General features: G+C 41.0%; 1 protein-coding gene across 2 annotated transcripts in view; it reads right to left on the reverse strand.

Annotated features, from left to right (window-relative positions):
* Positions 1-14,153, reverse strand: part of tox2 (TOX high mobility group box family member 2) — a 136,182-nt gene that overhangs the window by 15,761 nt on the left and 106,268 nt on the right. Inside the window, exons 5-6 of one of the 2 annotated variants that reach the window (XM_047348738.1) lie at positions 6,392-6,661; positions 4,316-4,546 (exon numbers count right to left, since the gene is read on the reverse strand). In XM_047348738.1, coding sequence (XP_047204694.1) covers positions 4,316-4,546; positions 6,392-6,661 — 501 coding nt within the window. The remainder of the gene's footprint in view (positions 1-4,315; positions 4,547-6,391; positions 6,662-14,153) is intronic. The other variant, XM_047348739.1, reaches the window with a different exon arrangement.

Below are 14,153 nucleotides of genomic sequence, written 5' to 3' on the forward strand. Positions count from 1 at the left end.
CTTTTAACGCTAACTTCTCCCAGCAGCCTTAATTTCAAATTAATTTAACACAGTTAATGATCTATACAACGAAAGATACTTTCAAGCAAATTACTATGCCTAAGGATGTCTAATATTCGAAAGTGAGTGGATTCATTATAGTTGAAGCCGTCAAAGGCTGCAGGTCAATGTGAATTAAAAATAACAAAGCTGCAAGGGGGGATAGCATACGCCTTCAACCTAATCCCAGCACAGAGGTGTCCCATTTGAATTAGCCCCCTAATTGTACGTTAATGAATTGTTCTTGTTTGATAAGCAGTTAATTACAGGAGACAATAACCCTGCGCCCCGCTGACACCGATGGGAGTGATTACCCTGTGAAACAGAAAACCGAACGATTGGTGAGACACAGAGGTAAGGGTGGGGATGGGAGTGCTGGCGATGGAGGATAAGATGAAAGACATAATAAGTAGTAATGGAAAATAAATGGGAGAGGTAAAAAGAGAGGGGTGAAAAAAAAAAAACAACATAATAAAAGTTCACAAAGAGGGAGACGTAAAACATAAAGTGTATGGTTAAATCTAAGCCTAAGCAATGAGTTTAATATCCAAACATGCAGCTTGAATTAAGTGACAGTCTGTTTTTTTTTTTTAGATCTCTGACCTTTCAATAGTACACAAATTCAAAACACAGACTCAATTAAATAAAGCTAAGGTTTCCCCTCACTCCGACGCAAGTCCATTATCATTACCCCCCCTTTCACTGCTGCAAAAACTGAAAATTGATCTTAATCTCAAATAACAAAAACAAGAAGAATGTTTTTTTGTGTTATTGGGGCAGCCGTAACATGTAGTCACCTTGAGTAATATGCAGCCCAAATAACACATTGATCTTTAAAGCACGGGCCTTTGGAAGGAGCATAACTAAAAAAAGTTATAACGAAAAAGAAGAAAATGGACATAAGCACGTCTGTTCTGCTGTGCCTTCAGACAACACAGGGAAAGTAGAGAAAACACAATGAAGCTCAACAAAAAGGATCACAAACAAAAAACAAATGACAACAGAGACGAAGGCAAAGAAAGCAATGACAAAATACTGATCAACATAGCAAAAGACAAAAAATGTGTTCCCTTTATTGTATTTATGTGAATTTTTGCTGCACCGTATGTTTGAGGAGCACTACACATAATTGGAAACAGGAGCTATGATCTAGTTAAAACAAAGCTGTGTAGGGGAAGGATTGTGTTTACATTCTGGTGTTCCTGCAAGGCTCCAGAGGGTCTGACTGAGACATTAAAGAATACACCTCAACAGTCCTCTGGAGATGACGTGACGGCCACATGTTGGCAGAAAAAGCATAGAGGCAAATATATAAACAGATCAAGAGGAGTTAGGTTAAATAAATTAAAGCTGTATGTTGAAAATGTTCTCAGGAGTGAGAAATTGCCATGAACAGCTTTTCCTATAGGTGCAGAGTGTTACAGAAAAGAAGGTATTTTTATGCATTTGTATGCATTTATGTATTTTCTTAATAAAAGACAAGAAAAGTATTTGAGTTGATAGAAAGATGGAGCAAACCTGGAAGACAACATGGGATGGATGTTTACCTTCCAGCAAGATGATTTCACACATATAGCTATAGCTACAAAGGAATGTTTTAGATCAAAACACATTTATGTGTTAGAATGGCCCAGTCAAAGTCCAGGCATAAATATTATTGAGAACCTGTGGAAGACTTAAAAATTAAAGTTAACAAATGCTCTCCACCTAATGTGGCTAAGCTTGAGCTATTAAGAGCTGCATTTGCAATGAAAAGTGGCTGTAAAAAGTCTTGACTTGTGGGAGCTGACAACACATTCACACCATACTTTTTATATTTTTATTTGCAAAAAAATGTAAGGTAATACATTTAAAGCATCATTTTCCTTCCACTTCACCATTATGCTACTTTGTGCTGATCTATCACATGAAGGTGTCAGGTTAAATGACTGTGGTAGTCTGTTGTAATAATTAAAGCAATCACAGTGTTATTGCCCAGACAAGGGTGCTACATTTCATGCGATAATGAATCATTAACTCATGTTAATTACGTGTCCTGCGAGGTGACATGTCTGATTAAACACATGATGCAAAAATAAAGGAATTAGCTATGGAGTGGCATACTAAATGGGGTGATGTTGCTGGTGTACTGCTAGTTAGTTAGGTCTGTTCCTGTTTTCCTGGTTCCCCAGTAAAAGGCAAATGCATATGCAATGTGTGAAAGGGAAACAGAACATCGAAAGAGTGTAAGAAACTACCAGAATAGAAAGGGTTAAGAAGCACAAACAATAACATTTCAGGAGCAGATGTCCTTGAGGGAAAACCAAGGACGAGCCAATTGCTAATCTTGTATTCCCAGCATGATCAAATCACCGGGCAACAGATATAAATAAAAGGACAGGAAATGAGGAATTCACATTCAAGGGTGTCAGCAGCGAAATGAAGATTCATGGTGAAGAGCCCCGGTGAAGGTGGCAAAAATTAACTACAAATAAAAGGGACAGCCGGCCTCCAAAGTCCGGCGTATAAAGCAGGTTCGGATGGGAGAGAAAAAGACACATGCTGGAGAGGGGCGCTGCAGTGAATGGGCTGCACTTTGTCATGAAGACAGGTGCTTTTATTTGACACCCAATAGGCTGTGCCCCCGACTGGATATTCTAAAAATATGAGTCTGCGCACGATCATCAGACTGTCTCATTTTCCGTTCATTTCACACTATCATTTGTTACCACAAAACACACAGAAACCTATGCGTGTCTGTTGGGTTGGAATGTTTGAAAGAAATTGAAACTGTGCTCCATTGTGGGAATCAAAAAACTGCAGTAAATGTTAACTCAGTTTCATACAGGTTGGGCTATACTAAAAACCAAATTTAGATGAGGCCGCTAATGGCTAAAAACAGTTTCACTTCCTTCAAAAAACGCATTTACTTCTGTACTGATGGTGAATGTCAAAATTCATAAATAAACACGAAAGAAGAACTAAAATCTTTTCAAACATTACTGTAAATAAGTAAATAAATGTGTTACGTCTCGCTGTCATGCAAGCTGTTTTATTGCAAGCAGTTAAAATCTATTTAATCTGTACAAATGCTGCTTGTTGCTGTACTTTACAAATAAATGTCCTTGTGCAGTTTAAGCACACAATAAACAAATAAGAAGACATGGTTAAAAGGTTAATTATGAGGAAAATTATAAAGTGTACCATAAGCTTTAGAATTTTCTTTGATTAAATGCTAGCAGTGATCAGATTGCAAGCTGAAATTTATGAGGCTACAAGCTTCAATGTTTATTCAATTGTAGATGCTAGATGGACATGTGTTTTTAACTAGATCACCATGACTCAAAGTTCATAACTTTGAACCTTTTCACATTGTCAGGTTACAACCACAAACGGCAGTGTATTTCAGTGTTATTTTAGGTAAAAGAAGTAGTGCATACTGTTTAAGTGGAAGGAAAATCATACATGGTTTTGAATTTGTCTGTATAAATAAAAAGCTGAAAAGTGTGTCACACATTTGTATGCCCCTTTACTCCGATCTCTCCCCCCCCCCAAAAAAAAAACAAATGGAAATGCATTGAAAAGTCACCTAATTAGAAGATTAGTAGTAGTAGGCATTTGTGTGTAACTGAATCTCAGTATAGATCTCAGTATCGATAACAGCTGTTCGTTGAAAAAGTTTGTTAGAGAACATTAGTGATCAAACAGCATCACGAAGACCAGGAACACAGCATACAAGCCGGTAAAATAGGTTTGGGCATGTTAGGGTAGGTCGCAAAAAAATATTGAACACTTTAAAAAGGATCCAGTGTTCAAGCCATCCCAAAACAGAAAATAAACGTACGGATGGCAGTATCATGCTGTGAGGCATGGACAAGGAAACTGGTTAGTGTTGATATCTGTTAGACGTTGCAAAAGACTTACAACTGTGTCAAAGGTTTTAATTCTAGCAGGACAGCAACCCTAATCAAACCCCCAAATATGGTGAAAGGTGGATCTACATAGAACTGACTCAGGGGGACCTAAAGACAAATGCTTTTCAGTTTTTTATTATTTTATGTATAACAACTGCTGAAAACCATGCATCAGTTTATTTCTCTTTCACAATTAAATGTTACTTTGGGTTTGCCTGTCACATAAAATCCCAATAAAGTACAATAAATTGAAGTGAAATAACATGAACTGGTTTCAAAGTGTATGAAAACATTTCCAGTGCATTGTAACTTTGAATGCTCTTAACTTCAATGAATAAATGTGAGATTTATTCCAAAATGGGCAAAACACATTTTATGTGTACCTGTTTCTGCTCCTCTCCCAGTCCATCCCACATGGAGGCGACTATTTTGGAAACGTCTCCAAAGGTCGCATTTGGATTCTGTCCCTTGATGGCTGCCTGGGTGTCTCTGAAGAACAAGGCATAGGCTGACACGGGCTTAGTTGGCTCATTGGGGTCCTTCTTCTTCTTCTTCTTTTGGGGCTTGGGCTTGGGCTTTATCATCTCTGAAGATGGACGTTTCTCACCTGTCATCTGGAAGACAATCAGTGCACACACAACACAGAAAGGGCTTATTGATACTGAAACGAGTTTTACCAATTTCATGTACAAAGAAAAAAAGATTTTCACGAAATGAATAATTGCTCCTCTGATGAATGCCTATAACACTGGGTCCAGGTGAAGCGTGTAAACTTAATTAACTCTATAATTTGATTGCTCAGTTCAATAACCAACGTTTGAATATTGCAGCAATGTTTCACTGACAGGAACGCTCTCACACACAGGCACTAGTTGACAGAAATTGTCTTTTTTTTTCTCCTGCGGCACTTTGTCAGAAATATCATGTGCTAGTTGAATTTATCAGACCTTTTCAAATCTTTATTTTGCAGTTGCTCAGCAAGTCATAAATTCAGACTTTTCATGCCTGGGCTGAAGGGAATTTTAAATCGTCTGATGTATCTGCTCTGGCTTTGATGTGGTCTCAGAATGAATTGGAGAGAGCAAATGGAATTACTTACTGATAGAAGAGATGGTAATCATTTTTATTCACATGTGCCCTGTGAAACCCAGCAGAGATGTATAGGCCTAGAAATACTTTTTTTTTTAAACTAAAGCATCCCCCTTTACTTATACTGTATCACAACGAACTGCAACTAAAACGAGATTAATCTGATACGTTGATGAGGTGGCAAAGTCAGTTATATACATATCTGCATTCCTTCTGGTTGAACTCAGGCAAATACAAGTAAATTAGGTTGTGGCTACAGTTACATAAAGAGAAAGAAATCTGAAGATCAGCTTAAAAGATATTTCAAAAAATTAGGATTTTAGAGTCAGACTTGAACATGAATGTAAAGCAGCGGCGGAGATCAGAACAACTAAGAAGTGTATGCTTTTTAGACAAAAACATTGTAGAGTCATACAAAGTAATGTAAAAATAGGAACCCCAATTGAAAATTCAGTTCTTTAATAAGAATTGTTAACATATTGATGTCTAATCTTTTCATTTTTTCTGGAAAAGAAAGGGCTTTAATTACAGATTACTAGGAAAATGAGCATTGTGTAACTCATTAAACAAAACATTTCAACAAAAAATATTCTCTAGCTGAGCAAGGAGTTAGGACACCTTACCATCTAATGGCTAGTCTTAAGATCTAAGCTTTGATGCAATTAGGGACTTTCCATTTCTTTATTCTCATCCAGTTCTTGATGGATTTACTAGTATGTTTTGGGGTCATGGTCATGTTGCAGGGCCCAGTTTTTCTTCAGTTGCTGGCAATTTCTATGAATATTTACTTGTAAACTGCTTTTCATACATTGGAATTTCTGATTTCCAATTCTTTTGAGACCGCTTTAGATCCCTTACAAGTCTCAAGATGCCACTATCTTCTTTCTGAAAGCTTAAGACAGCTCCTTCCATCTCTCAATGGGGTTCACCCTCACTTTAGCAGTCAGAAGCTCACAAAACTAAATGCCTGAGGTTTAAACAGGGCAAACCTCCTTTAAAATGCTAAGTAACAATTGCATTTTTTATTACCTTTTACAGAAAATGTTGTAAGGTATTTTCAGAAAATATCAGGTTTTCATAGGGTGTTTCTTTTACATGACTTTATCTAAATTTGACTTTTTAAATATCAGATATAAAGTTTGTGCTTTCAAGATTTTACCAACAACCTAAGTCTAAAAAACTCCACTCTGCCAAACAACCAAACACACATAACAGTGACGTAACATTTGTAACTGTAATTCCAGCAAAACTATAAAAAAAATTAAATATATTTTGTAATTCCTCCCAAAAATCTTCACTGTACTTGTCTTTAAGCCATCTCAGAAGAGCCCCTGCCTCCATCTCCACTACTAAAGAAGCCACATAAGTACCTTCGAATGAGGATCTGTCTCCTCTTCCTGATTGGAGCTTGAAGGGGAGGGTGTGGCTGATTTACTTCCTGGAGGCGAGGGGGAACCATGAGGCAGTGTGCTCCGGCTGACCTGAGGGTTTAGCTGAGACAGTGCACTCATGGGGTTGGGGAGTATCGGAGGTGAGCTGTTTATCATGTGGTGGTTACGGGCAGGATCGTAATGAGCGCCATCAGGGTGCTGGTGATGGTGTTGCTGTTGGTGGTGGTGGTGCAAAGCCATCTCCTGCATCTGGGATGAGAGAAGAACACCAGCTTTACTATCTTCTCTGCTCAGAGCAATAAACGCTGCCAATTAGCCAAATGTGCAATTATTTTTAGGTGGAGATGACATTTTTATGTGGTATAGTCTATATGGTGATTGAAAAAAATCCTAACAGATCTAATGTTGACCTGTACCATTCTAAAATTAAAAAAATTATTTCTTTATCTGAAATATAACAGTTTTGCTTAAAGTTTTTTTTTTTAGTTTTAGTGGAATATTAATAAATATTGCCAAACATTTTGAAATATTTTTCTGTGGGGCAAAGAATAGATTGGTATGCACAAATTAGTCACAAATGATTCAAGTAACTATTATCCTTTGTAAAGCACTTATCAAGTTTTGGGAAACAGAAAACAGTGTAAAGAACAGTATCACACACACCCATTAGCGCTGTAGCTTCCTGCTAGACAAAAAAAAAGTAACAAACTTATTTTGGATTTCTCAATTGACTTGTTGGTTTCTATACCTGTTTTTGGTTTTTTCGGTTCCTCACACTCAGTTTTTTCTTTATCTTACTCTTGTTATGGCATCTACATTTACCCCTGAAAAGTCGTTTGGCATTAACATATAACGCTGGTTCGGGACCTCACACAAGAATGTTGTTCATTTGATTTGTCTGCCTGTCAATTAAAAATGTCAGAACTGTTTTGGTCAGCTTACAAAGTCAAGCCAAAAGCCTCGAGTATTCAAGTTTTCAATTTCAAACCCAATATTTACTTCTATATGGGTTGAAATGGACTGCAGGCAGACCAAAGGTGAGACAGAACCACAAAGCCTGAGATAGACACGTCATGGATTCAGTGATTACTCCACTTGGACTAAGTCAGTATTTAATAAATCTACTGCAATGCTTTCCGTACTTGATGGACAGACTGATAACCTACAATCATAACATGATAGTGCTTTGTTAGAAGCAGGTCTGTTTCAACCCCAGTAATGACTCCATTCTACTAGTTTTATCTTAGTACCAACTTTTAGGTGGTCCAGAGGAAAGAACCACTTTTTTTAAGGAGCTTAAGGTGGGCTCATGGAAACCAAAAACATTTGAAATGTTATGGTTGCCTGAATTATTTCTGCTATGCAAAATGTAATACAGAAAAACATGAAAACGTTGACCATCAGCAATCTTATAAATCAGACCTGCACAAAATATCACAACATCAAGGCATGCAAATTTGCAACCTCCAAAGACTGCACGGATGCAATATATGGGAGGGTATATTTTAAGCACCATGAATGCAATTTTGTACTGCCAAAAATATTTTGACCTGTTGGGTAGACTTGCCCTCAATCCTCACACTAGATATAAATGTGTATGTTTTTGTGGCCAAGACATTAAAGCTCACAAAGAGTGGTGGGACATTGTGGTGAAGAAAAAGAATAAAAGATCAACAATCAAGATCATTTTTGGAATATTCAGGAACAGTGAGGCAGTTAGTTTTCTGGTTATTGTGAAGCCCTACAAAAGCAAAAATTGGCACTGGAACATGAGCTCACTACCTCATATTTTCCTACTGTTTATATTGACATCACTTGTCACATACAACCCAACATCATTTTGGTCTTTCCTCTTTCAGTCTTTTAATATTGCCATTAAACTGCAATCCTCTACCAAGAGTAAAAGAAGGGTTGTTAGTGATGTAATGATGTTACTCCGAGCTACTTCTCTGCCTGCGGATAGTCAAAGCTGTTCTGTTATAGGACCAGGAATGAACTAGCTTTAGTACCAGCCCTGGTTAAATAATGTAAATGCTTAGGTGTAAATTCATGTCTTGCATTTACAGTTTAGTGAAAATTAAATACTCGAGTAATAACAATTAGAAGTAGATGGAAATATATATTAAAATCCAAGCTTTTTCAGTATTTTATTATCCTAGTTTCACTTATTTGGTTTCTTTTTTGTCACCACAATGAGTCACCTAATGAACTATATCTGAACACCATAGATGACGTATCAGTCAAAATTAAACACATTTTTAAATTCATTTTGAATTTTTAAATACATTCTCTTTTAGGTATTTTAGTTTATTTCTGATCACTTCTTGAGGCAATACATGCATCAATTCTCAGACTTCATTGGTTGTGAAGAAGGACTTCAGTTCTTGCGGCTGAAAACGAATTCTTGAGAAGCTGGAGCTTTCAGCACCTGGTAAAGCAATCACGAAGCCAATGATATTGATCAACAACCCCATCAGCCCCCTGTAGGTACATTATGCTCACCGTGTGCAGTGAAGTAAGAAACAATTACTTAGTGCCACGTCAAACAGTACCTTTTTGCAATAACTGGGATCACAAATAGAAGCAAAAGTGGTGCTCACAGCTGGAGAAAGAGCCCTGCATGAAGAACACCCTGCAATAATTATAGAGTCAGGCTCTCACAAAGTTCTGCTCTTAGCTATCTTTAATCTTCAATAATAACCAGATCAAAAGCTCTTCTTCAAGATTCATGTGGACATAACATGAGCACGGAGCAAAGGATGCTTTTAATGCAAGCATAAATGGGAATGTTTGGCAATTTACAGACCAGAAAGTGATGAGCTAGCATTTGTTAGCCCTTTTAAACATTTATGAGTTAAATAATACATTACACATTAGTGCAGTGCTAAAAAGATCAAATTGAAAGGGCCTGAGCATATGAGGTCTTGATAAACACGAGCAAAGGTTCAGAGATGAAGGCTTGGTTCTCTAATCATAATTGGTCCCAGTAGATTGCTAGAATAAAAACGGACTACAAAGTAATGTTGTGTACTGCTCTAGCCTGCTTTGAAATAATATTCACACCACATTAGTTTCTGCATTGCCTCAGCAGCTGCTCACAAAAGCCAGTCCCAAACAAAGTCATTCCTTTTGCATTTCAAATAACAAAGCTGTAACCTCCCCCATCCATGGAAATCTCTGACTTCCAATCAGGATTTAAAACACCATTACTACACTCAAATAGTGCCAGCAAAAGTAGTTCAAAAAAAGAACAACAAAAGAAACTGGTGGAAAAGAAGGAAAAATAACCTATTTATTTTTAATTTTCAATGGACTTGTTCCATAAAGATTCTTGCAACCCAAGAAGCATTGAAAAAAAAACAATTAATCAAACAAGAATAGCCTTTCATTGCTGTGGCAGATGCATTTCCATAGCCACAGCCTCCTAGCAAAATTGTCACCCTTTAATCTGAGTCACACCGTGTTTAATATAAACAAGAAAAAGACATCCAAAGCAAAGCAATTCAGAAAAGGCAAAGTAATGCTGCTTGTTTAAAAATTTAGTATGCCAGAATATACATGAATCTTATAATTTCCCCGGTAAAGGCAAAATCACAAATGATTTTAACTGAATGAAAGAGTTTTTCTTTTATATGAAGTAAGACTTTCATTCATTTTATTTCTATATGTTAAATTTATTTTAAAATGATACTAATTATTGCCAATTGCTGAAAATCTGCATGTTTTGTTCCCTAATTAATGAACCCATTGCAATGTACAGGGGTTGGACAATGAAACTGAAACACCTGTCATTTTAGTGTGGGAGGTTTAATGGCTAAATTGGACCCGCCTGGTAGCCAGTCTTCATTGATTGCACATTGCACCAGGAAGAGCAGAGTGTGAAGGTTCAATTAGCAGGGTAAGAGCACAGTTTTGCCAAGTACGTTTTTGGACATACAAGGAATTTGTTTTGGTGTAGTCAGTGCAATACAATACAAATTAAAAAGTATAAACATATCTACAATATAATATAAATATATGTGCACAGTTTTAAGTGAGTGAGAGTAAGTATAGAGCAGTATAAGATGCAAGAGCAATACAACAGTGCAGATGATCATTGTGCAAGTATGGCAGTGCAAGTAAAGCAGGAGTCCAAGCTGAGCGTTAATGTAACGCATAGAGTTACAGTGTTACAAGTGAAAGGGGGAGTGTCAGTGTGGTTTCCGGGCTTTGTTAACAAGGCTGGTGGCAGATGGGAAAAAACTGTTCTTGTGGCGTGAGGTTTTGGTCCGGATGGACCGCAGCCTCCTGCCAGAGGGGAGAGTTTCAAAGAGTCTGTGACCGGGGTGGGAGGGATCAGCCAGAATCTTTCCTGCCCGCTTCAGGGTCCTGGAGGTGTACAGTTCCTGGAGCGACAGTAGACTGCAGCCAATCACCTTCTCAGCAGACCGAATGACACGCTGCAGCCTGCCCTTATCCTTGGCTGTAGCAGCGGCGTACCAGATGGTGATGGAGGAGGTGAGGATGGACTCAATGATGGCTGTGCAGAAGTGCACCATCATAGTCTTTGGCAGGTTGAATTTCTTCAGCTGCCGCAGGAAGAACTTCCTCTGCTGGGCTTTCTTGATGAGGGAGCTGATGTTTGGCTCCCACTTGAGATCCTGGGAGATGATGGTTCCCAGGAAGCGGAAAGATTCCACAGTGTCAATTGTGGAGTCACAGAGGGTGATGGGGACAGGTGGGGCTGGGTTCTGCCTGAAGTCCACAACCATCTCCACTGTCTTTAGAGCGTTGAGCTCAAGGTTGTTCTGGCTGCACCAGTCCAACAGATGGTCCACCTCCCATCTGTACGTGGACTCGTCACCATCAGAGATGAGTCCGATCAGGGTGGTGTCGTCCGCAAACTTCAGAAGCTTGACAGACTGGTGACTGGAGGTGCAGCTGTTGGTGTACAGGGAGAAGAGCAGAGGAGAGAGAACACAGCCTTGGGGGGAACCGGTGCTGATGGTCAGGGAGTCAGAGACGTGCTTCCCCATCCTCACGCGCTGCTTCCTGTCAGACAGGAAGTCAGTGATCCACCTGCAGGTGGAGTCGGGCACACTCAGCTGGGAGAGCTTCTCCTGTAGCAGAACTGGGACGATGGTGTTGAAGGCAGAGCTGAAATCCACAAACAGGATCCTGGCGTAGGTTCCTGTGGAGTCCAGGTGCCGGAGGATGAAGTGAAGGGCTAGGTTGACTGCATCATCTACAGACCTGTTGGCTCTGTAGGCAAACTGCAGGGGGTCCAGGAGGGGGTCGGTGATGTCTTTTAGGTGTGAGAGCACAAGGCGCTCAAAGGACTTCATCCCCACAGAGGTCAGGGCGACGGGTCTGAAGTCATTAAGCCCTGTGGTCCTTGGCTTCTTGGGAACAGGGACGATGGTGGAGGACTTGAAGCAGGCTGGCACATGACATGTCTCCAGTGAGGTGTTAAAAATGTCTGTGAAGACTGGAGACAGCTGATCAGCGCAGTGCTTCAGGCTGGCTGGTGAGACAGAATCCGGACCAGCAGGTTTCCGGGGGTTCTGTCTCCTGAAGAGTTTGTTGACGTCCCTCTCCTGGATGGAAAGAGCCGTCCTCGGCGTGGGTAGGGGGCTGGTGGGGGGGAACTTCAGGGTGGGGGTTGGAGGTGCCAAGGCCCCTCTTGAGGTTGGAGAGATGGGGGTGGTGGATTGTGGCTGCAGCTGTTGGGGGGCGTCGTGGGGGATGGTTGCAGGACTGTCCCTTTGTCTTTCAAAGCGGCAGTAGAACTCGTTCAGGTTGTTGGCGAGGCGTCGGTCGTTGATGGAGTGGGGGGCTTTTGGCTTGTAGTTGGTGATTTGCTTGAGCCCTTTCCAGACAGACGCAGAGTCGTTGGCTGAGAACTGGTTTTGGAGCTTCTCAGAGTACAGTCGTTTGGCCTCTTTCACTGCCTTGCCAAACTTGTACTTTGCCTCTCTGTATATGTCTTTGTCCCCACTCCTGAAGGCCTCTTCCTTATCCAGTCTTAACCTTCTGAGTTTAGCTGTGAACCAGGGTTTGTCGTTGTTGTAAGCTGATGTAGGAAGTCACAGCCTCTGTGTACTCGTCCAGACTGTTGGTAGTAGTCCTGAACACATCCCAGTCTGTACAGCCTAAACACGCCTGGAGATTCTCCACAGCCTCACTGCTCCACTTCCTTGTCGTCCTCACAACAGGTTTGCAGAGCTTTAGTTTCTGCCTGTATGCAGGAATCAGGTGGACCATGATGTGGTCGGATTGGCCCAGTGCAGCACGTGGGACGGCGTGATAAGCGTCTCTGATGGTGGTGTAACAGTGATCCAGAATGTTGTCCTCTCTGGTCGGACATTTTATAAACTGTCTATATTTGGGGAGTTCGTGGGTGAGATTACCTTTGTTAAAGTCACCAACGACGATTACTAAGGAGTCCGGGTTGGTCCGCTCCACACTCAGTATCTGGTCGGCGAGCATGCGCTGTGCGACCTGCACGTTAGCTTGCGGCGGGATGTAAACACTGACCAGGATGAACGAAGCGAACTCACGGGGGGAATAGAAAGGCTTACAGTTTATGATGAAGGATTCCAGGTCTGGAGAACAGTGCTGCTGAATCACTGTCACGTCGTTGCACCAACCACTGTTGAGGTAAAAACAGATTCCTCCACCTTTTGCTTTGCCGGAGAGTTCCGTGTCTCTGTCCGCTCTGTAGAGCTGGAATCCTGCCAGCTGCAGCGCAGAGTCCGGTAATAATCCACACAGCCACGTCTCCGTGAAGCACAAAACTGCCGATGAATAAAGGTCCCTGTTTTTCCCCAACAGCAGTTGTAGTTTGTCAATTTTGTTGGGAAGTGAGCGCACGTTAGAGAGAAATATTCCAGGTAACAGTGTTCGTAGTCCACGCTGGCAAAGTCGTACCAGCACCCCAGCCCGTTTCCCTCTCTTCCGGCATTTCACCGCGTGAACAAAAGTGAGCGCACCTTTGACCAGAATGTCCAAACATTCCAGAGCAGTAGGCAGAAAAGTTGGAAATAACTCCTCTGGTGTAGTAGCCCTGATGTTCATGAGTTCTTCTCTGGTGAGAGAGCTCCGGGTACCATCACAGAAGACCGTTTTAAAGCAAAAAACATAACAAAGCGCACCAACACGCCGAGGCAACCATCTGTGGCGCCATCTTGGATCCAGGGTAATGTCAGCATACCACCAAGAAGGACGAACCACATCCAACAGGATTAACTGGACGCAAGAGGAAGCTGTCTGAAAGGGATGTTCGGGTGCTAACCCGGATTGTATCCAAAAAACATAAAACCACGGCTGCCCAAATCACGGCAGAATTAAATGTGCACCTCAACTCTCCTGTTTCCACCAGAACTGTCCGTCGGGAGCTCCACAGGGTCAATATACACGGCCGGGCTGCTATAGCCAAACCTTTGGTCACTCATGCCAATGCCAAATGTCGGTTTCAATGGTGCAAGGAGCGCAAATCTTGGGCTGTGGACAATATGAAACATGTATTGTTCTCTGATGAGTCCATCTTTACTGTTTCCCCACATCAGTTACGGTGTGGAGAAGCCCCAAAGAAGCGTACCACCCAGACTGTTGCATGCCCAGAGTGAAGCATGGGGGTGGATCAGTGATGGTTTGGGCTGCCATATCATGGCATTCCCTTGGCCCAATACTTGTGCTGGATGGGTGCGTCACTGCCAAGGACTACCGAACCATTCTTGAGGACCATGTGTATCCAATGGTT

Source organism: Girardinichthys multiradiatus, chromosome 20, assembly GCF_021462225.1.
Source record: "Girardinichthys multiradiatus isolate DD_20200921_A chromosome 20, DD_fGirMul_XY1, whole genome shotgun sequence".
NCBI lineage: Eukaryota > Metazoa > Chordata > Actinopteri > Cyprinodontiformes > Goodeidae > Girardinichthys > Girardinichthys multiradiatus.